Source organism: Delphinus delphis, chromosome 9 (assembly GCF_949987515.2).
Source record: "Delphinus delphis chromosome 9, mDelDel1.2, whole genome shotgun sequence".
Classification (NCBI taxonomy): domain Eukaryota; kingdom Metazoa; phylum Chordata; class Mammalia; order Artiodactyla; family Delphinidae; genus Delphinus; species Delphinus delphis.
This window is the reverse complement of record NC_082691.1, coordinates 16,229,410-16,253,280: the sequence shown is the minus strand read 5'-3', so window position 1 is coordinate 16,253,280 and position 23,871 is coordinate 16,229,410. Positions and strand designations below refer to the sequence as shown.

The 23,871-nt window shown below is 39.1% G+C and overlaps 1 protein-coding gene across 3 annotated transcripts in view; it reads left to right on the top strand.

The window, feature by feature from the left end:
* The window catches only part of STARD3NL (STARD3 N-terminal like), a 50,437-nt gene that overhangs the window by 13,503 nt on the left and 13,063 nt on the right, over positions 1-23,871 (top strand). For 2 of the 3 annotated variants that reach the window (XM_060020227.1, XM_060020226.1), the window contains 3 exons: positions 12,948-13,230; positions 20,450-20,527; positions 23,262-23,339. In XM_060020227.1, coding sequence (XP_059876210.1) covers positions 13,006-13,230; positions 20,450-20,527; positions 23,262-23,339 — 381 coding nt within the window. In that variant the 5' untranslated portion in view covers positions 12,948-13,005. The remainder of the gene's footprint in view (positions 1-12,947; positions 13,231-20,449; positions 20,528-23,261; positions 23,340-23,871) is intronic. The other variant, XM_060020228.1, reaches the window with a different exon arrangement.

The following is a 23,871-nucleotide window of genomic DNA, read 5'->3' as shown; positions in this document are numbered from 1 at the left end:
GATATACTTATTATGTTTAAATATATTTATATCATATATACATGTTTATATATACTGGATGGATTGATAGATAGAGCAACTCTATCCCAAAACATCCTTATGTCCTTATGTTTTTCTGAACTATTCAGAGGTTAAGAATTTCTAAGAATAAGGGAATTCTCCTGCATAATCAGAATACTAGACTATAATCAATTTTCCAGCTGTCTTTTGTAGCATTATCTTTTGGGTTTTTTGGGTTTTTTTAAATTCAGGATTCAGTCTAGACTTCTGCATTGCATTTGATGGTTGTGGCTCTTTATGCTTTTTTAAGTTTGAAGAGTATCCACACCGCTTTCCTACCTTTTCTCGTTTTGGTTTTCAACATGTTGACTTCGCTCAAAATTCCAGAATACCGGTCTTTTAGAATGTCCCACCTACTGTGTTTGTTTGTTTCCTTATGGCTAAATTCAGGCTAAACATTTTTTGGCAAGGGAACATCATAATTGTTGTTATATACCTGTGACTGTATCACATTAAAAGGCATATAATGTCAGCTTGTTCTAATATTGGTAATGCTGTTTGATTACTTGGTACGGGTGGAGACTACCAGATCTCTCTACTATAAAGTCATATTATTCCCAGTGAAATTATTAAATATTCTGAGGGGTTACACTTTGAGACTATGAATATCCTATTCCCCAACAATGTTTTAATAATTTTAAGCATCCAGTAAAGATCCTTGCCCGAATCACTTACTCCAGCTGGGGCTTACAAACCGTTGATTTATCTAATTTTATTAATTTTTTCTACATTTCTTAATCTAACATTTGTTTCCTGTAAAGGAGAATTTCTACCCTCTCTTTTTTGCAATATTACGATGGACTCATGGAACTTCTTAATTTTTCCAACATAAATTCCAGCATTACAGTCATTATTCATTTTTATGTTCAAGTCACCCAATCTGACCCGCGGGAACTCGTCACAGCCTACACAATTTTGTTTTTTTTTTTTTAATGATTATGGCTTTTTGTGCCTTCTCTTAAGAAATCTTTGCCTACAAAAAGGTTTTAAAAATATTCTCCTGCAAATTCTTATATCAGCTTTATATTTTTAGCTTTTCTGCCTATGATCCATCTTGAATTATTTTTTGCATGGTTTGAGTTAGGGTTTGAGATTCATGGTTTTTTTCAATTTTGATATCTGGTTGTCTCAGCATCATACTTTCTTTTCTTGTTGGATTGCTTTGACATCTTTGTCAAAAGTAAAATCATATAAGTGTGGGTCTGTTTCTAGACTCTTCCTTATGTTCCACTGATCTATTTGTTGATCCTTCTGCTAGTGCCACACTGCCTTACTGAAGTGTTATAGAAAATCTTTAAGTAGTGTGTCTTCCAATTTTGTTCTTTTTCAAGATTGCTTTGGATATTCTCATTTCTTTGCATTTCTGTATACATTTTAGAATTAGCTTACCGTTTCTACCAAAAAAGCTTGATGAGATTATGATTGGGATTGAGTTGAATCTATAGATCAATTTGGGGAGAATTGAAATCTTAACAACATGAATTCTTCCAACCCATAAACATGGTCAGCTCTCTGTTTATTTTCATCTTCTTTGATTTCTCTCAGCAGTGTTTTATCGCTTTACAGTGTTTTATGTTTTTGGTGCTATTTTAAAAGCATTCCACCCCCTCCTCATTTCTTCCTACTCCCAACTGCCTAGAATGGAGGGATTGGTAAACAGGTGAATCACAACATCCTGAATAAGCTATTTTTTTTTGTTTTCTTTTGTTTTTTGATGTTTTGTTGTTTTGTCTTATTTCGTTTTTATCTAAAGTAGATTGAAAATAATCTTGAGGCAGCATGATCGATGTCTGTGTACACTATTTTCTGATAGGGGCAGAGAGGTGTAGAAGAATGAGGGGAAGCAAAAGCCTCCCTGAGAAAGTGACCTTTGAGTTACGGCTTATTAGGATGGCTAAGAGTCATAGAGATAAGGAAAGTAGCACTCAAGGTAAGGAGAAAAATACAAGCCGGGGTTGGTGAGAATGTGATTCCTTTAGGGAACTGCTTGTGATTTGTAGTATGGTGAAATGATTCTGGAGAGGTAGGCAGAAGTAGGCCATGTGTTAGGTTAGACAAGATTAAGGAATTTGAGCTCTACCTGAAGGTCCCAGGAAACTAATAAATGATCTCATAAATTTAATTTGATCCCCTAAAAAATCTACAGGTGTTGGGTGAGAATTACCTTAGTTTATCAATACATTTATTTTTCTAGTGTACCTTGACTTGCTTTGCCCATTTTTCTAATTGGATTTAAGGTTTTTATTATCTGTCTTTCAATACTCTTGTTTTGCTTCTAATGTTTTTGAATAGAGAAACTTGATTTTTACGTATTCAGTTCTGTTTTCCATTGTAGATTGTCTTAGAAAGAATTCCACATCCTAAAATCATGTGTTATTTACCACAATTTCTTCTACTATGTAAACCATACAAACGATTTTGCTTTGTTAGCTTTTTAATAAAATCTTCAGTATATTTTGATAAGTAGATTTCTTTCTCCATGTACTTGAATGACTGGTTAATAGTTTTATCCTTTTGCAACTGAATTTTGATGGTATCTTTATCATCTGTAGATATTTTTCGGTTTACACAAGTTTTTCCTTGCAGAAAAGCTTAGGGAAGTACAGGCCCCACAGTGGCTTATTGGTAATGAGTTTTCCTTGGCCGTCAGTGTTTTTATTATTTTTTTAATTGAACTAATGCTTAATATTTTGGAAATTTCCTATGACAGTTAACGTTTCTGGCTTCTACGGATAAATAACAGTATCCTCTATGTCCACACGTTTGGCCCTGGAATATTGGGCATACGCCCCCCTCCTGTTTGCCGGTTGTTCCTTGTCTCCCAGCACTGATTGTCAGTTGCCCATTTTTGTTCAGCTTACTGTGGTGTTTTTTGCAATATCACATATTTTTCCCTAGGTCTCTTTCAAAGCCGGGACAATAAGAGACTTGAGAGAGACACATTTTAAGAAAAGTGGAAGGTAGTGGATATCTATGCGGAAATGAAGAGTAGTCAAAACATACATAATTTCAAAGCTTTTTGGCTCAAATAAGTTGTAAGTTGTGTTCATGTGTGCTTTCGAAATGCAGTGAAACATTTCAGTGGGTAAACAGAAATATTTGCCTTCTGATTAGGTTTAGTTGTTTTTTTTTTTTAAATATGAGTTTTGACTTATTTTTGTTATGTTTCAGGAATACATTCTAATATGTGGGTCCTACTTGTGGGAGCTATTGTGAGGCTTAAATGACATAATGTATGTTAAGTACTCAGCACCAAGCCTGACTCAGTCTCAGTGTAAGGAAGCTATTGATTTTGTTAATATGTTAATATAAGGCATACACTATTACATAATATAATAGTATGTTAATAGGTGGGATAGGTTTGTACTTATGTTCTTTTGTTCTTGTTCTTGGTCAGATAATGTTAGGATTATGCTAGCTTTATTTAATGATAGGATAGATAGCTTTTCTTTCTGTTTAATGTTCTGGAACAGTTTATAGGATTTTGTTTATCTTTTATTTAAAATTTTGAAATACCTGTCATACTCTCTGACTCTCATTCCTTTGCTAGGTAATTCTTTGTCAACTTTTTCACTTTTCTTTTGGGGATGGTTCATTCTATTCAGGCGATCTATGTCTTCTTTATGTAATATATATATTTTTTCAGAGTATGGACTTTCTTTATGATTTTCAAATGTGACTAGTATAAAGTATCACTTACACTTTGAAAAATAAGCTCTCCTATTATGGGACTTGTATTCCTTTCCTAATCTCCCCTCCCGAATCTAGGTTTACCTATGTTCCCTTTTAAAAGACTAATTTTGGGGTTTATTTATATTTTTTAAATTTGTGGAAATGTTCATCCATGTGCAAAAGTAGAGGGTTTAATATAATGAATAACATTGTATTCATTCCTCAGATTGGAACAATTATTATTCTTCTTTTGGATTTATTTATTAATTGTACCCATTGTTTTTCTTTTTTATATTTTTTTCCCATGGGGATAGAGTTTTTGTAACTTTGTTGTTTAAATGCCTAATTCTTTAATTTTATTCTTTATTGAAAAGTAATTAGAGCACTTTAAGGAAGTGAATTTGATAATAAGCTTAACTTTGACAGCTTTCCACTGTCACTATTTTCTAAATAGTTTGTTTTAATTTTAAAATATTTTTATCTCAGTAGTTATTTTAGAAAATACTATGTTATAAGTTTCTATTTTATGCATTATTTGTTCTGTATTTAGCTCCTAATTGCAAGGCTTACTGAATTAGATTTTTTTTTTTTTCCGGTACGCGGGTCTCTCGCTGTTGTGGCCTCTCCCGTTGCGGAGCACAGGCTCCGGACGCGCAGACTCAGCGGCCATGGCTCACGGGCCCAGCCGCTCTGCGGCATGTGGCGGACCGGGGCACGAACCCGAGTCCCCTGCATCGGCAGGCGGACTCTCAACCACTGCGCCATCAGGGAAGCCCTAGATTTTTTTTTGATAGTCTAGTTTTATGATCAATTTTGTAAACATGGCATATCTTCAAAATAGCACATAGTCTATGGTTGTAGGGTTGAAAAAATAATTATCTATCTTTAAAAAACTTACAGTATTCAAATAATCTGTATCCATGTTTGTATCTTTAAAATACTCAGTAGATTTTAAAAAGTAATCTTCAAAAACTTCCCATTTTGATTATAATCTATCACTAAGTAAGCTTTTGCAATATTTTAGTTTTTTTTTTTTTGAGTATAGTTGACTTACAATGTTGTGTTAGTTTCAGGTGTACAGCAAAGTGAATCAGTTATACACATACATATATCCACTCTTTTTTAGATTCTTTGTTTTTAAAGATGCATTTTGTATTTCTGTTCTTTCTGGTAAGGAATACATGGATACTGATTGGTAAATCTTAAACCTGATTTCAAACGTATTACACTTCTTAAATTTAAAAATATCAAATATTAGCTATACTTCCTTAGTTAAGAGTATATATATAAAAATCCTCAGAACTTAATTATACATCTTGAGTCTTCAAAGTTTTTGTGTACTTATTAAAAATCTTTAGCTGAACTGTGTACCCTCCCCTGCTTTTTATTGAGTATGAACTCGTAATCATACCCAAATACTTACAAGTCAGATTTAAAATAAGCAAATATTGGATCACCGTTGCATAATCAAGTTCAGTTACTATAGCTTTGGGTTAAGCTTGGTAACTGTCATGTACTTAATAATTCTACTTAAGGAAAATTATTGATAATTATATGTAGGTTTATAAAGAGATATTGGAAGAATACTGGAGTGATGAATACAACCTTTATATATTTCTCTTTTGAAATGTTACCACTTGCCTACTATATACCGAATATGCTAATATTTTTTGGTGGCTAACCGTCACTAAAATGGTCTCTGGATGATATCTCTAGAAGCTCCTAAAGAGCAATTTTGTACGATAAGCCCGTTGAGGGTCGTCAGGAGACGTCCAGACGTTTATCTCCCAGAAAGCTTCTCAGTGGCATCACGTTGGTGACTTTATTAGGTTTGAGTCCAGCCATCTTTCTTGTTGACTGAGAAACCTCATTTGTCGGCTTGTGTAATCAGAGCCCAAGGGAGAGTGGCTCTTTCTCACATGGGTAAACTTACATCTCAGAATCTCCAGTGAACACCGTTAACTGCCGTGTAGACTGGATATTTATTTCAAGCTGACCATTCTATTGTCTCCCTATCACATTTTAATAAGAAGCACAGAATTGTGAAAGGTTGTGGGAGGCATGTAGGGAATTATTAAACTGTTCAGTGACAAAAGGCACTGATGATACCCTGATGCCATCACACTAATGATAGGAATAGGAAGGCCAGTGGATTGAAGATACTTAAAATCAAACAGACAAGGTGTCCCCACTTGAAGAGTGCCAGACTGGGCACAGGTGGCATTTGCTTGTGACACTCCTTTTCCTGTATTTTCGGGACTGACCCACCCTCTTTCTGATGGGCACATTCCCTCTTCACCTCTTTAGATCTGAACATATGTCCTGTCACCTTGTTCTTATGTCTTGGCCTACGAGCCGTTTTGCTTCTTGAAGGGCAGAGCACATCTACTCTGATTCATTATGTGCAGATTTTATGGTTTAACTTTCAGAGGGCAGTATTATTTCAATTGTTTCAACATTCTCTCCCCATTGTAGTCCTGATGATATGGGCAAATCTATAAAAAGCCTAGCAGAGTTTCATACATACACATAGATCTTTTTCTTCTTCCTTTTTAAAACATTTCACTCATTTTCAGTTGGAAAATCAATAGGAATCTGCTGGAAAAAATTTGATTCCTTGATTCAAAGTTTTTTCTTTAAAGTAATGCCAAACAGTTGGTTGGGTGATTTTAGATGCTTTAAAAACATTTTTTTTACTTATTAATTTAAAATAACTTTATTTTCCATATTTCTTTATCCAGTAATTTCCTATTGCTACAACTACTAATCTGGATGTGATGCGTAGGTGGTTTAAAATTCAATCCAATAGTCTAGATTTTAGAAATGTTTTCTAGACGTTCTATTTAACTTGTAATACATAAAGCGTAAAGTAAGCCAGGGCTGTTTTGAAATGTGAACATAATGGTAGCGGACATTTGCCAAAGACAGGTTTGTTTGATCTTGATTTTATTAACCTTCCTGTAGTGCTTCATCGTGATAGTTCTCCAGCCCAGGAAGCTGGAATGTTACACAAATGCATCAACTCCCTAACCTCAGCCGCTGCCAGGCTTTCTTTTTTTTTTTTTTTTTTTTTTTATTAACATCTTTATTGGGGTATAATTACTTTACAATGGTGTGTTAGTTTCTGCTTTATAACAAAGTGAATGAGTTATACATATACATATGTTCCCATATCTCTTCCCTCTTGCGTCTCCCTCCCTCCCACCCTCCCTATCCCACCCCTCCAGGCTGTCACAGAGCACGCTGCCAGGCTTTCTAAAGACACTTTCATCAGAGTTATACCAGGTCTTTACCTTCCAAGGTAAAATGGACATACCTATAGCATCAGTGCCATGAAGAAGTCCAGGATGATGAATCATACCTTTTTTTGTTGCTTAGAACATCTTTACCACAAACCAACTTTATGATGTTTTAAAAACAAAAGCAGATCATTTAAGAAGACACTAAATAAAAGTTTTTAATTTATGAAAGTTTGAATAGTTGGTTGAGTCTGACGTGTAGATTTCCCAGGTCTTCTTAGGCATGCAGAACTTTCCTTCTCTCATACTTTAGAATAGGAAGGTTGTCTTATGTGTTTCTGTTGCTGTGGATTAGCTTCCTTCCCACAGCTCTCTCTTCTCTCTGCATGTTTACTTCCAAAGCATCTGTGTTTGTTAGTTATCATGCCTCTTTCTCATACTGGCAAAGTATGTTTGTAAATGTCAGGTTACTCCCTGACATACGATTCCCATTCTCCACTTCTAGCTGTTTCATTTTGGAAACTGTGGGCTCTACACAGAGCTTTTAAAAACCATCATAAACCAGGTCTCGTAACACGTGGTGGGCCTTGCAAGAAGAGAGTCAGATTGAGGTGCTTCTTGCCCCCAGAGGAACCCAGACCCGGGGTAGAGTGGGCACAGCTGGGGCAGCTCGTGTCTTTAGGGACAAATCCAATGACTGCATCCCAGGGGCCATTTGAACACCTTCTGATGTCCCTCCTGTTTCCTTCTAGGAATCTGATGGAGAGGGTTCCTCCTGTTTCCTTCTAGGAATCTGATGGAGAGGACAGAAGTGGAAGACCCGAGTCTTAATTCTAAGATGTATCTTGAAATATCCCTCAGATGGGTGTGTCCTTATATAATCTGCGTAGGCCTCAGCTGCTACCTTTTTGTTTTTTTTCACCTGTAAGCAAACATTTACTTCAGAGGCGAGAATAATTTCGGCAACATAGATGAAGAAAGCTTTTTTTTTAATTAATTTATTTTTGGGTGTGCTGGGTGTTCATTGCTGAGTGCGGGCTTTCTCTGGTTGCAGCGAGTCGGGGCTTCATTGCAGTGTGTGGGCTTCTCATTGCAGTGGCTTCTCCTGTTGCGGAGCATGGGCTTCAGTAGTTGCAGCGCGCGGGCCCCAGAGCACGCGGGCTTCAGTAGTTGTGGCGCGCCAGCTCAGTAGTTGTGGCTCGCCAGCTCAGTAGTTGTGGCTCGCAGGCTCTAGCGCGCAGGCTCAGCAATTGTGGCGCACGGGCTTAGTTGCTCCGCGGCATGTGGGACCTTCCTGGACCAGGGCTCAAACCCGTGTCCCCTGCATTGGCAGGCGGATTCTTAACCACTGCGCCACCAGGGAAGTCCCTGAAGAAAGCTTTGAAAGAACAAGAAGAGACACAATCTGCAGGTGTAGGATTCTCTTTGCCTGTCAGACGACAGGGTAATAGATCAGAGTGGCAGACTCAAATGACTCCAGGCTAGGTCGAGGCTGAGGCCAAGTGGAGAGTGCGGGCTCCATCTAAAGAGTTCAGCATCTTCTTGGCTTTATTCTTATGGTAAGGGAATGCAGGCCTGGCTATTCTGTGTCTTTTAACTTTTCCAGAGAAGCTAGACATCTGGAATTTTAGATGAAAGATCATTACTTAAAATGTTAGCAATTAGTTCAAGATCTTTAGAAACACCGTACAAGACCAAGCAAAACATGTCTGTAAGCCAAATCTGCTCCACTGGCCTTTGGAAAAGATGATAAATATTTTTAGTGTCTGTTATTCTCAATTCTCTCTCTCTTGGAGGAGAACATACAGTGTCCTGCTGTGGCCGGAAGTAATACAGAGGAGAAGCCTGGGTGCCTGGGTTGAGAGACTTGGTTTGGCCGCCCCAGTAGGTGCCCAGAGGCCCTTTCCACTTCTCCCAGGAGAAACTGTGGGACTTCTGTAAAATGCTAGCAGTGGTAGCTACTGCACTATAGCAGCTGCTGTTTACCATCTGGGTGGTATCAATTCTGTGCTGAAGCAGATGGAGCTGAAGTTTTGGCTTAGCTTTGCTAAGATTATTTTAAACCAGCCTGGGGACCAGTGCAGTAGTAACATCTCAAAGATGTAAGCTATTCTTTCTGGAAGCAAAAGGATTTCAGGTTTTTGGGTTTTCCCACATGCACAGGGTATCATCATTTAGGAAGCCACCAGTATAGATATGGTAGAATTTTTCTCCAGTTCTAGCAGTGTGGGATTAAGGGAAGAGAATATGGCAGAGAGCTGTGTGTGTTTGGGCTGTAAGTACTGCTGAAGTGGCCCTTAGATAAGGCAACAAGACCACCTGTGCCTGAGCTGTGCTGTGTCACGAGAGCCACCTGTGGAAAAATAAGACTGGATTACAGGTTTTTGCTAATTGCAGAATCAGAGCATGCATTGGAAAAATTAATATTCATCAATCAGCCTATTTTTTGCTAATTATAACACAGAACCTCTACATCTCACATGGCTCCCCTTTGAAAAGCTGATGGAAGCAGCAGTCTCCCTTTCTAGAAAACTACAGGCAGTAAAGGAAATATTTTAGGCTTTGTGAACCATGTAGTCTCTGTTGTGACTGTTCACCTCTGCTGTCTTCATATGAAAGTGTCCATAGCAATCGATACCAACCATAGGACTGCATGTGGTAGTATTCTAATAAAACTCCGTATTAAGAAACAAGCAGCCTGCAATATTTGACTTACAGGCTATAGTATGTTGACTCCTAGTTTAGAACATTGACAGCTGTGGTAGATTGGAGTATTTCTCAGCAAATGTCCACTTACCTTCTGCTCCTCTTTGGATGGAATGTACATCTCAGCTCCATGCCCTCTGGGCTTGGCCTTGAGATATATTTGACCTCTAGAATGTGAACAGAGATTGCAGTGTGTTTACGTGGTCGAGCTTGTCTCCTGTGCTCTTGCCATTTGCCGTGAAGAGAACATGTAGTTTCTCCGTGACTACTTCCCCACGTAGTCCTGGTCCAAGGGGAAAGACAAACAGGCAGCAGACTTAGACGCAACACAGTTTGAAGCCAAGCTCTGCTGTCCACTACCTGAAGCAGAGTTGCCAGCTGGGCCCAGACTAGACCAGCTGAACTGCAGGCACCCTGCAGACGCATGAGCTTGAGAACACACGTAGATTGTTTTAAGCCATTGGGTTTGGGGGTAGTTTGTGAGCACAGCATGACTGTAGAAATAGCTAGCCAATATAGAGGAGGATAGTTACCCATCCAGATAAAACAATTATGATATGAATCTCTTTTTCAAAAACCAAAATAACAAAAGAGGATGCTCATCTCCTTACACAAATTCCAGTAAAAGATAAGGGGATGGTTTTCTTTATTTTATAATTCTCCACCCCACTCCTTATCACCTTCCCCCCTCCCCATGCTTCTTCCATAGTTGGAATAAACCCTGCATTGTAGATTCAGTCTCCTGGGGTACAGCTAATCAGAACTTAATACCCTCTTTAGAGAGGCATAGCTTTCCTCAAGCCAACCCCAGAGAGGACTCAGTACAAGAACTGGGTATTTAATACTTTCAATATTATATCTGGGAAAATATCCAAGCTTTTCTTCAGAAACAAACAGTGTGGTCTCCTCAGTTCAGCAGAGTTTTTTGAGAGCCTGCTTGGCGTTAGTGTCTGGGCTAGATGCTAGACAGGATTTATGCAGTCAATATCTGTTTTGTTCTTGCTGTGTGCTGTGTACTGAGGTAGTCCCTGGGGACACAGGGATGTGCAAATCAAATTCAAGGCCTTCAAGGAGCACTCCAGCTAGCAGGAGGGCGGGCAAGTAAGTGGATAATTAAGGCACAGTGTGGTAAGCGGTACCATAAGTGGCATATCCACAGTCCTAGGGGAGCTTGGAGGAGATGCACTTGGCCTTGCGTGGGGATTGGAATGTGGGGAGCATTTCAGGAAAGTCTTCTTGAAGGAATTGACACTTGAACTGAATCTTTCTGAAGGACATGGTTAGGATGAAATCCTATCATTGTAGAGTAGAAAGAGGCTTTAGAAGTATCTTCCTCTTGACACATTAAAAGGAAGCTCTCCCTCCCTTTTAAAATTTGCTTCTGTCCCAGACAGAGATCAGTCTGATTAGAGTCAGGCTGCTGAGAGCAATCTGTGCAGTGGGTAACTTTATCATTGAAGCTATTGCAAGTAGTATCTATACATTCTAGCTAATTAGAAGTTATATATACACACGTCTGAAAAATAATGTAATGATTCTCATTTCCCAAGTCAGGTGTACAGCATTGTATGATGTCAGTTTTTTAGTTGGAAATAGCCTCAGACTTCTGGGGTGGGTGTTTTTCTTTGTTGTCCTTTTTATTCATGAGGGGTGGGCTCAGGAAAGGAGGAATGGGTGAGACTAAGAAGATGATCCAATTACCTTGCAAATGATTTTCTTCCTAAAAACAGTCCTCAGTTTGAATTGTGAACTTGTTGATTTTTCTGTACAGTCTAGTGGCTTTAAATCATTGATACGACAATAAATTATCAAACAGTGAGTACAGCCGTGGTAGCACTACTCAGCCCAAGAAAGAGGACTGGACCAAGCTTGCACCCTCTTGTCACTTTTCCTTTCCTCTTGCTCTAAGGTAATCACTGACCCAGCCTCTAATGACATAGATCAATTTTTGCCTTGAAGGTCTACAGTTAAGTTCCTATAGATTTCCAGAAGTAGGGTTACTAGATCAAGCAGTATGATTATTTTAAATTATCATAGTTCAAACTACATAATGAAATTGCTTTCAAAAATGCTATGTCATTAAATCACCACATTGTATGAAAATGTGGAAAGGACTTTTGTTCCTGAGTGTGGGGAGGGAGAGAATTGAAGGTCAAGTGTGAAGATACAGAGTTCTGGACTGTGCATAGGACCAAATGGGACCATATTACTTTAGGGAAATTCCAGCAATGTTCTGAAATTGTATTTTACCCACCTGGAAAATGTTCTTTCTACTGGACATTGTCAGTCATTGTGGCAGAAGGGAGAGCAGGGTGAACCATGCGCTGGTTCTTAAGATCTGGACGCAGGTAACACGCATTACAGTGGCCACATTACACTGGCCAGAGAAAGGCACATGAATTCAGTAGAGCCAGGGGTATATAATCCTCCCATAGGGCGAGGTGGTGTAGGAAGGGAAACTACAATGTTTGGCAAAGAAAAATACCATCATCATACTCTCTATTTGATGACTTTGCCTCATCCATGAGGAGATCAGATCATTCAGATCGCCAGCCTTTTATTATAGAAGCACATGCTGGCCTTGCGGGGATGGGAGTCCTGCGTCTCCATATAGGACTATGATTGTTGCAATTATCAGTGGGGTTATAATGGTAAACTAATGGTAAACTTTTTGAGGTATGCGTACTTCTTTTCCAAGAAGAGACCCAGAAACATGCTTATTCATTAAGAGGTAATGGAAATGCTAAATTTGATTTATTAGATACCTGTGGTGGAAAGCAATTCCTCTTTAGGAAACAGATTTTTTTTTATAGTGGGTTTACACGTTCTGGTTACATGCTCTCTGGGAAGCTATTCAGTAAATGTTTTCCTAGTCCATGGGTAGTGACACTGACAGAACTGTAGAGGTTTTCTCCCTGGCACAGCAAGGGAGCTGGCTTGGCTGGGTCACCCAGAGGCTTGCTCCAGGTTCCAGGCACACCTGTCTGTTGTTAACTGCCTGTTTTTACCGTATACTACTTACTATAAATTTGCATTCTTCTTTACTGACAGTCTTTCCCATAACAGCTTTTTTGGTATTGATAGTATTGATGGATAACATCAAGAATTGCTTCTCATTTCTCTTTCTCTCTGTATCTTCATCAAGACAGAAATGTCTTCAGTTAAAAAACCCTGATGCTTAGTGAGACAGGCAGTCACACGGGGCAGGGGTAGCACTGTGGTATCAGGTGGGCTCTGATTTAACGTGCGTTTCTCTTTCATTCCCCAAAGATTTCTTCTCTCTAGGGATGGTGAAGTTGGAGAGGGGCTCCTTTAACCCTTCTGCAGGATGAACCCTGTGCCAGAAGACATGGAGAACGCTCTCATGGGGAGTCAGAGCTCGCACGCTTCCCTGCGCGACGTCCATTCCATCAACCCCACGCAACTCATGGCCAGGATTGAGTCCTATGAAGGAAGGGAAAAGAAAGGCATATCTGATGTCAGGAGGACTTTCTGTTTGTTTGTCACCTTTGACCTCTTATTTGTAACGTTACTGTGGATAATAGAGTTAAATGTAAGTGGTTTTTTTTTTTTCATGACATTATACGAATTGTTTCCAGAGACAAAAACAAAACAAAACAAAACAGTTTTCTTATTTTTCTCATCATTTCTGTCTCATTTTCGTGAATTTCAACTTTTTTTCAAATGAGGCACCATTGGTCTTCTCCAGCTGATTTGGACCTTTCTTGTTTTTTTATGGTTATTATCAATATTTAAGAAGAACCTGGTTAGTTTAAAATTCACTGTGTCTGCAATTATGAAAGTTGAATTCTTCGGGTTTTGCTCTATAACAGGAGTTGGCAAACTGCAGTCTGAGAGCTAAATTCAGGTGGCCTGGTTTTATAAATAAAGTTTTATTGGAACACAGCCCTGCCCATCTGTTTACATATTGTCTGTGGCTGGCTTTTGTGCTGAGTGGTTGAGTTGAGTAGTTTTGACAGAGTCCATCTGGCCCACCAAGGCAAAGTTTTTTATTTCCTGGCCCTTTTCAGGAAAAAACTGCTAATCACTGCTTTAAAAAATGTAACATGCTCCTGGAATATGTTTCAAATGTTGCATTTACTTTCTAGTTCCCATATTTAAGATTTTGCATGCCCTTATTTTTTATTTTTTTGCAAAAGATTATTTGTTCATATTTTATCAAAAAAAAATCCTAGGGCTTCCCTGGTGGCGCAGTGGTTGAGAGTCCGCCTGCTGATGCAGGGGACACAGGTTCATGCCCCGGTCCGGGAGGATCCCACATGCCGCGGAGTGGCTGGGCCCGTGAGCCATGGCCACTGAGCCTGCGCGTCCAGAGGCTGTGCTCCGCAACAGGAGAGGCCACAACAGTGAGAGGCCCACGTACCACACACACAAAAAAATCCTAGAGGCATTTGAAGTTTTGTCAAATTTATGTGGTTATATTGCCAAATAATTGTCTAGACCAGTAGTATCCAATAGAAATAGAATGCAAGCCTCATGTAAGTTCTCTAGCTGCTACATTTAACAACAATAAAAATAAGCAGGTAAAATTCATTTTAATAATACATTTTATTTAACCCAATATATCTGTTTTCTCCAAAGCCTCGGCTTTGACTGTTTACATTCCTTACCAACAAATAGGTGAACTCTTCCAGAATGCTTCCTCCCAAGCAAAAATTGTCTGTTTCCTTCACTTTCAGCAGTTCATTTATTTCCAAGAAACATTTGCTAAGGCCTGGGAAGCAATAGTTATTAGCTAGTGTTTATTATTAAGAGGTTACTCTTTGCTAGGCATGGTGCTAGGTGCTTTTAAGAAATTTATTAAAATAGAGAAAATATGAAAGGATGCTGAGATTCCTGTTGGAAAATGATTTTTAATTTTGCCTCATGATAGAAAGAGTTAATGTCTTAATCTAAACTCTGATTAATATTCTGATTCATAGCAGCAATTTTAGTTCTAGATTCTAGACTCTTAATAATTAGCATCATTGGATTCATTTAATTTCATCATAAATTCTAATAGAGTAATAAAACTTCATGAAAGCAGATATATACTTATATTAGAAAATTTTAAAAATTTAATCAAAAGAAGATAGATTTTTCCCAGAATCAAGGTCATATGCAGCACAAATCTACTGTTAAGTTTCTGTTTATAGATTTTTCCTTCTGTTAATCTAGCATTGTGGGTATGCCTTAGTTTTGTTTCAAACCAAAAAAGCCAGTGATATGACAACAGTAATTTAAAATGTCTCTTTTAACCATGTGTTCCATGTGTACACATTAAAGAATATATTTAAATTGATATATTTTAAAGGAGTAATATGTTTTCAAAACCAGCAGCTGTAGCATGAGAGATGAAAAAGAAATGCATCTTTTAACAGGAAAGCTTAGCAGCAGTCTTAAGGAAGCACACTTAAAATTATTGCAGTGACAGCACAAAATCGAGGCATTCATTGGTTTGCCACTAATATGACCACTGAGTGTGCACTTAAGTTAGGGAAGCTATGGGATGGGGCCGTGGTGGGTTACGGGATTACACTACTCACTTCCCTCCTTTCTTACTGCTTCAAGGAAATTGAAATGGAAGTGAAGTAAGTGGGATGCACCCTGTTTCATTCATCATAAGCAATCTGTTGCCATCCACATGCAACATTTTATAAATGAAAAATCACCAGACCTAGCAATTAAGAAATTTGTTTCTATCCTCACTTTTCCACTGACTACCAGTTTCCCCATTTGTAAAAAGAGTATATGATCTTTGAGACAGTATATCATGACTTTCTTAGCAAGGCTGTTTAAAAAAAAAGAAAACATTTAACTTTCTAGTTCTATTTGTTTTGAGTTGTCAGCCCTGACCCGGGTTTTTCATTACACACTGTACCATCCCTTTTTCTTTTGTTGTCTGTCTCTGTAAATCTCTGATCACTCGGATCCACTGTTATTTTCACATGACTATACGTTTACCGAGTGCCGAGACATAGGCTTCTGATTCTGGTGTTGTGAGCTCCACAAAGAGCTACATGAGTTTAAAGTTTAGTTGAGGAGGTGTAACAGATGATCTTATATTGCCTCCTACTGTTGATCTTTAAAAGAGGAAAGAAATAGCATAAAGGGAGCTTAGGCCTTCAAAAGACTATGGGGACCCAGCTGTTCTATGCAATCATAACAGTAACCAAAATATTTTGCCTTCATATATGACTTCCAACTTAGCCACTTTTCCTCCTGGCTCCAGGGAGCTGACTGGCGCCAACCCAGCCTGGTGTGCAGGGCCTAGGCGAGCTGGAGCGGCCTAAGAGCACCTTGGATCATTTTCCTGCTGGAAGACCTTGGGCCAGCTGATTTCTTTGTCTTTTTCTTTTTTTGACACTTTGGTTGAGATTATGGTTCAAGAAAGACCTTTATCAGTGCTCATTGCCTGTCTTCTTATTTTCTAACTGGTGTAGCAGAAAGTGTCAGAATGCTTCTAATGTGTCCCAGAGCTGTCATGGCCAACTCTGTGGCCTCAGGCAAGCCATGTAAGTTCTCTGAGCCTTGGTTTCTCAGTCAGTTAACTGAGCTAATACCTGTCTTGCCTTCCTTGTGAATTCTTGTGAGGAGCAAATAAAAAGATATATTCCACAGCCCCTTGGCAGTTACAAAGCTCTACGTAACTATAGATTATGTAATTTACTATTAGCTAAATAAATTCTACCCAGAAAGAGAAAAAACAAGTTGATTATTAATCTCTCTCTATTGTTACACTTATGTTTCAGGTATTTATTATCCTACTGATTCTGATTCTGATTTTATTACCCCACTGTCATTATGTTCTATAGCTAAACTGTGATGACCCACGGTAACAAAAACTCACTGGGAGAGTTCAGTGGGTTAGAATTATCTGAAGAGTGGAATTGGGGATAGAAGGGTGATCTAGGATTGGATGGTGGGACCAATAGGGAGAGGGTTTCGAGATGGAGGTGAACAGAAGCACTGAGGCAAGACTGTTGTGCTTATGCAGGTGTGTGTGTGTGTGTGTGTGTGTGTGTGTGTTTTGGATGGGACAAGGGCAGATGCAGAGAAAATATTAGCCTGGCTAGAAATAAAGTGCCTCTAGGAAATGAAATTGCCTAGGTAACCTGGTTCTAAACAATTGAAATTCTTAAAGAGCTACACGGAAGTGTTGGACTTACCTTAGTTGTGAGCTGAGATAGGTTCTAGAGCAGATTGAAAAACACGGTTTTGAGATCTTCCAGAGGTCACTGACTCGCATTCCACATTACATCACGAGCTACCTGCTGTGTCGATTTGGACGCTTAACTTGACATTGCTCCCCGACGAGACATACACCCACTTCTTTATCAGTAAAAAAAATGCCCTGATGCTCAGGCCAAAGGTGAAGAATCATCCTTGATTGATTTGCTTGTTTGTTTTGTATTTCTCATGCCCCCTGTCCAATCTAAAAGTAAGTCCTGTCAAATCTGCCAGCAAAGTATACTCACAATGTGATCCCTTCTCTCCATTTCTACCATTGCCACCCTCGACCAAGCCAACATTATTGCTCATCCAAACTGCTGCACCCTGTCTGTGCCTGACCAGTTTGCCTGCTTCCACACTTGCCCTCCCCAAATCCATTCTCCTGATAGAATCCACAGTGACTCTTAAAAGTAAAAACATAAATCAGATGTTACTTTCTGTTTAAAACCCTTCATGGACTTAACCGGAGCACTTAGCATAGAGTCCAAATGCTGAAACTTGGCTTGCAAAGCCCCCCAGAAGCCAACCCAGACCTCCTTTCCCACCCTCTGTTCCTGGCCCACCCAGATCAGCCAGACCTCTGTTCTCAGAATGGAACAAGCTCTCTTCTGTCTTAGACTTTGACACTAGTTCCTTCTATCTGAAATGGTTAATTTCCTTTATCTTGATGTAGATTTCAACTTAGCATGCTGGTATCAGTTTAAATGTCATGAAGAGAAGACTTCCATGACCACCCAACCCAAAGGAGTCAACTATTATTCCATCACACTGTCCTGCTTCTGTCCTCTTTGTAGCACTGATTTTCTTATGTGTCTCTATCTCCACTTGCTAGCATGGAAGGTCCGTAAAGGCAGATATATTGTTTTGTTTACTGGAGTATTTCCTGTGTTTAGAACAGTACTTGGCATTCACTAGGTGCTCAACAGGTATTTGGTGAATGGATCAAGATAATGGCCATGGTTTGCAGATTAAGATAAGTTCCGGGCAGACTGACCGTAAGAACATAACTCAGAAACTGCTGAAGGAGCCCAGTGGAAGGCGGTAGGAGTAGAAAAGGAGCAGCTAACTTGAGAGACATACTAAAGGAAGAAATATCAGACGATTTGTTGATAGGCTGATTTTATCACCCCCAGTATCCAAAGGTGACTCTAAGATTTCTAAGGATGGAGCCTAGAATAACAGTTACCAGCTTTGGCAGAACTCTGATTGGGAAGGGGTTCCATGTGAAACTAAAGATGAATCTGGGACATCTTGTGCTAGAGATGACGAAGATTTTGAAATAATTCAGAGTACAAGATGGGCTAGAAATGTAGATTTTAGATTTCTATATTTAAAGGCAACATGAAATCAGGGTCTCTTAAAGTATATGGATACCGAAGAGAACCCTTTTCTACTGGCTAGTTATTGAACTGTTATCAGCAGCTTTAATTCCTGTTCTCTCAGCCAGGAGGGGTAACTTCTATGTGGTAGAGAACTCCTCTTTGCCATAGGCTACTTGGAATAATCTTTTTAAAAAATATGTTGGATATTGGTAAGTTTCCTCAGTCTGAAGGGACATAGCAGTGAGACTAGATGGTTGGCTTTTAATTCTTGCTCCCAGGTTTTCAATTCTATTCATTTGTAAAGGTCTACCTATAGTCAGGCAGGTCTGTAGGCAACCTGCACAAATTACACAGATGTCTAAGTCTCCTTAAGGAATTTAAAGAACAGAATAGTTTATGGTATACTCCATTTTCATAACAAGTACAGTTGACCCTTGACCCTAGCATGTGGGGGAGGGGGACAGTAATCTTTGTATAACCTGTAGCCAGCCCTCCGTATCCGAGGTTCCTCCACAACCACGGATTCAACCAACCATGGACCATGTAGTACTGTAGTATTTACTATTGCAAAATATCCATGTGTAAGTGGACCCGTGCAGTCCACACCCCTGTTGCTTAAGGGTCAACTGTACTTGAAAAGGTATCTAAGCCAAGAGAATCCTTTCCTTATGGCAACTTTTATTCTAATTTGACCAATTAGCAAACCTTGCAAAGGTATTCCTTATTGATTTTTTTCCCCTTTTTTCTTTTACTCAGGTCTTGGGTTAATTGCCCTCTAATTTGTCCTTCTCAGACCAGCTGCACTGGTTTGCCAGGACCAACGATGTCTGTGCTCCAGATCAGAACCCTGAATTTACTGTTGTACATCATGTTCCCTATTATCAGCTAATCCACCGGCCCTCGCCTTATAGAGGGTCTGCTTAGAACGCTGCATTCGCTTCCACGCATACATTCCCTTCCTTGATTAGTATTCTATATAGTTCGATATGCAGAATTTTGAACTTGATCATTTAAAATTCATCTTGATAGGAGAATTGGGAGAGGACAGAAAATTTATCGTGTTAGCTTTAATTTTCTTCATCTATAACTTTCTCACATAGGTCTAATCTGGTCCTTATTTTGTTATCTGTTCAAGTTAAAATATATATATACATATAAGTTGATAAGAGTGCAGAATTTTAAAGTGCTAGGAGCAACCAGGAGATTTTTTACACTTCTGTCCTGTGTCATGATAACTGTCGTCATGGATATGTGCTAAGAGATCAGGGGACCACTTGACCTTCCAAGACTTAAAATAGTGCAGTGGTCAGAAAGTGAGGGGAGCCCTGGATAAATGTTAATTTTCTTCTTTAAAAATATGTTTTGTATATACAATGGAATATTACTCAGCCATAAAAGAAATGAAATTGAGTTATTTGTAATGAGGTGGATGGACCAAGAGTCTGTCATACAGAGTGAAGTAAGTCAGAAAGAGAAAAACAAATACCATATGCTAACACATATATATGGAATTAAAAAAAAATGGTTCTGAAGAACCTAGGGGCAGGACAGGAGTGAAGACACAGACGTAGAGAATGGACTTGAGGACACGGGGAGGGGGAAGGGTAAGCTGGGACGAAGTGAGAGAGTGGCGTGGACATATATACTCTACCAAATGTAAAATAGATAGCTAGTGGGAAGCAGCCACATAGCACAAGGAGATCAGCTCGGTGCTTTGTGACCACCTAGAGGGGTGGGATAGGGAGGGTGGGAGGGAGAGAGACGCAAGAGGGAGGAGATATGGGAACATATGTATATGTATAACTGATTCACTTTGTTATACAGCAGCAACTAACACAACATTGTAAAGCAATTATATTCCAATAAAGATGTTAAAAAAATAATAACAATATATGTTTGTGTGATTGAAGACTTTATCTTACAAGAGAAAAAAATTAGTTTTCACATTTAACATTGCAGTTTACCAAATATGAACTACAAAAAACGGCATTGTTTGTCATTATATATTTATATTTGTTGAACAAATGAATTCAGAATTCAAGTGGGAAATGCTCTTCAGCATTTTTCTATTCGAATTATGAGCGTTCTTTTCTCCCATATTTTAACATTTCTGGGTTAGGAGAAGGCAGAAAAGTGTATGCAAAAATGTACTTGTATGTTCTCTTGTATTATTTTCACACATAACCCCTCATTTTTACTTCTTCCTCTCCTTCCCAGGTGAATGGAGGTATTGAGAACACGTTAGAAAAAGAGGTGGTGCAGTATGACTACTACTCTTCTTATTTTGATATATTTGTAAGTATTCTCTGTTGTAGGTTTCATTTTGGACATGATGAAACTAACCAAAAGGCAAATTTCCTGTCAGTAAACCTCAGATTCTATGCTATTCTTTTTTCCTTTTAAACATTATCTTTCCTTTTTCCTTATTCTTGGACCATTCGGTGCGCTCTCTCTCTCGCTCTCTCTCTCTCTCTCTTTCTCTCTCTCTCTCTCTCTCTCTCTTTCTCTCTCTCTCTCTCTCTCTCTCTCTCTCTGTCTCTCTTTCTTTCTAAGAAATTGCCTGGTCATCTCAAGGAAAAAAAAGATTAATGAGAAATATGGGAGCATAGCAGAAGAAGCCATTCTGATTTTTTTTATTCTTTAAAATGGCTGAGATAGAAGCCACTGACAGACCCTAATCACTGAAAGGAAAATGCACCTGTTTACATAATAACACATGAAAATGCCATTCCTTTTCTGTCTTGAGATAGATTTCTGTGTATGTTTTTAAAAATAATTCTGTTTCATTTTTCCATAATAGGAGTTTTTGAGAAAAGTGATATATTGATAATCTTGGGCAAAACTAGTCAGTTGTAGAATTATATAGATGCAGTTATCTGTAGATGAGGCAGTATCTTTCCAGGACACACTGTGACTTTGGTTGGGTTTAATACATCTCACAGTATCTCTTTACAGGTGATAGTGTAAGTCAGTCAGTTTCTAACATTGTGTTAGACACGATATAGGCAATTAAAATTCATAAAGAATCCCCCCTAAGTTCATTTTAACTACTTTACTCACTATCTTTAGAAGCTGTGTGCACAACGGATAAGACCCTTGAAGTCAGAAAAACCTGGGTTTGATTCACAACACTATCACTCATTGTATATCTTTGAATATATTAGGTCTAAACTTCAGTTTCCTCATATGTGAAATGAAATCATCATCGTTCTGAAAAGTAAATGAAATACTACCTGGAAAACACTTAAGCCCAATGATAGGTATGTCCTAGGAGCTCAGAGACTCACCTGCAATCACGTTTATTATCATCATTAGTTTTGGATGAAGAGTATTACTGATTATATTTTCTAGTGATTTTCATACTACTTTAAAAAGTCTTGTTTTATTTTCTTTTTCCCACACTCACTGCAGAAGTACGTGTGAGGAAAGAGATGGGGTTCCCAGTAAATAGAGATCAGTGTTCATGTCATCACCCCCTTGCAATCTGAGTAATTCCATTTTTATCTGTACGGTATGTTAGGGTTCCAATAAGATTGTTTTGAAAAAGTGTTTGGCTGCTACAGAATATTTGGAAAACCACTGATATAATTTAATCTCCTTTTCCAGATGAAGAAATTGAGTCTCATGGTTCAGTGTCTTGACCTACCCCAGGTCACTGAACTTGGTGGCAGAGCATGTGAGATCCCAAACCTCTTGATAATTTTTTCCTGTAAAACTATTGACATAGAATAACAGAATGGACTTCTCTTTTCCCTTTTATTTCCCCTGTTGAATTTATCTTAACATAGTCTGAGCCAGGACTTACCGGGAAGCCAAGTTAATCCACTGGCCAGATCTCCAAGGATTGTCTGAACTCTGCTTGGGGAGTTAATGATATTGGACAAATAGGTGGGACCTATTGGCTCAGCTTGGAAAGACTGTCATGCCTGGCCCTGGAAATGGACACAGCCTCCAGGAAACCTTGGGATCTGGGAGACTTTGAGATAGAGGAATAAAGATTTATACTTTTGCCAAGTCCAGAATGCAGGGATAGGGGTAGGATACATAGAGAAACTAAATGGTTAGCAGATTATTAGAAAACACGTTTTTAATGAAAGCAGGAAATTAAAACAAAAACAACTGCAAAGTTCATTTACGTGAAAGGATCTTCAGTGAGGTCACCCAGCCAGTGGCAGCAAAGAAGTTGTCAGCCTCCAGCCTTTCAGCAGTTGCGATTAGTGAGGAACTTTGGGCAGACCCCCTACCCTGAGGCATTGCTCCAGAGCCACCTGACTTCTTCCTACTCAGAATAAGTATGTTTTCCAAGTAAAATTAGTAAAGTTTTATTCCGTGTTTATTCCTTAGTAGAATTACTGAGACAGCTAAGGCATAGTGGATAAGCGCCTGGTCTTTGGAGTCAAGCTACCAGGGTTCAAATCATGGCTTCCTCACTAAGAGTTGTGTGGCCTTGGACAATTTTTCTATCCATCTTAATGACAGTTGACTCACGGGATTGCTGGGCTGGGGGATTACATGGGATACTAATGCACATGAAAGTTTTCACAAAACTCCCTGAACCACCCTGAAAAATCAGAGGGCAGGTCCTGGGATAGCAGAACTCTCCCAACACCCCAGTAACTCAGAGCTTTGCAGTGGACATCACTAAGAATCTGGTATCTTCCAAAAAGTCAGTATTTGTACTTGGAGTGAAAAGGTACTGGAGTGGAAACTTTCAAAGCATTTTCTCCAACCTTAAAAGGATATCAGAATATATATATATATGGACTCAAATAGAAAGGAAAAATAAACATCTAACTATATATTCTTTTGTTGATAATGGGAAGTTAATTTGAATCCCTCTTTGGGCAGTGTTCCATAAATTCTAGAGCAGAGGATCCCAAACGCTGTTCTGTAGACCAGTACCCATCTGTGACAGTTTTCAGCTAGATCAGAATAATGAAGACACTTTGGTGGGTTCTTCCTGAAACCCAATGACTTTACCTTTGTGTATATTCCTTAAAACTTATCTTGTCTTTTCTTTTTAATACAGCTTTTGGCAGTTTTTCGATTTAAAGTGTTAATACTTGCATATGCCGTGTGCAGACTGCGTCATTGGTGGGCCATAGCGGTGAGTACGCCTGGTGAGTGGCCCCTCCCCTCCGATTGTGGTGGCTGGGGCCTGCTCACAAGAGGGCTGAGCTGGGGGCAGACGTGGATTCCATCTGGGTTGAATTCCACTTGCTTCTCCTGAGTCCCCGTACTCCACACCTCAGTAGGTTTCATTCTCCGGGGCTTCTTTCCAAACCTAATGAGTAACTAGCCTTGTCGCTATGGAGACTGAGACAAGTGAGGAATCAAGGGGCCGACCCGTGATTGTGGTCCAAGCATCAGCCCACCCTCTACCTCATTATGCAAACGAGAGATGAGTTCCGTCCCTCTGTCACGAAGCGATTTGCACAGTTTCCTCTCGGGTTGAAACTGCTTGGTGATTTTTCACGACTTGCTCTCAGCTTATTTTGCTCACTGCCTTCCTCGCTGTGTTATCCCCCTCGCTCCGGTCTTAAAGGGGAAAGCTCCCTTTTTATGGTTGCCTTCGGGCTTCTTGAAGACAGTGGCAGTTTTTAACTCACCTCTGTTTCCTGGCCTTCAGCCCAGAGCTT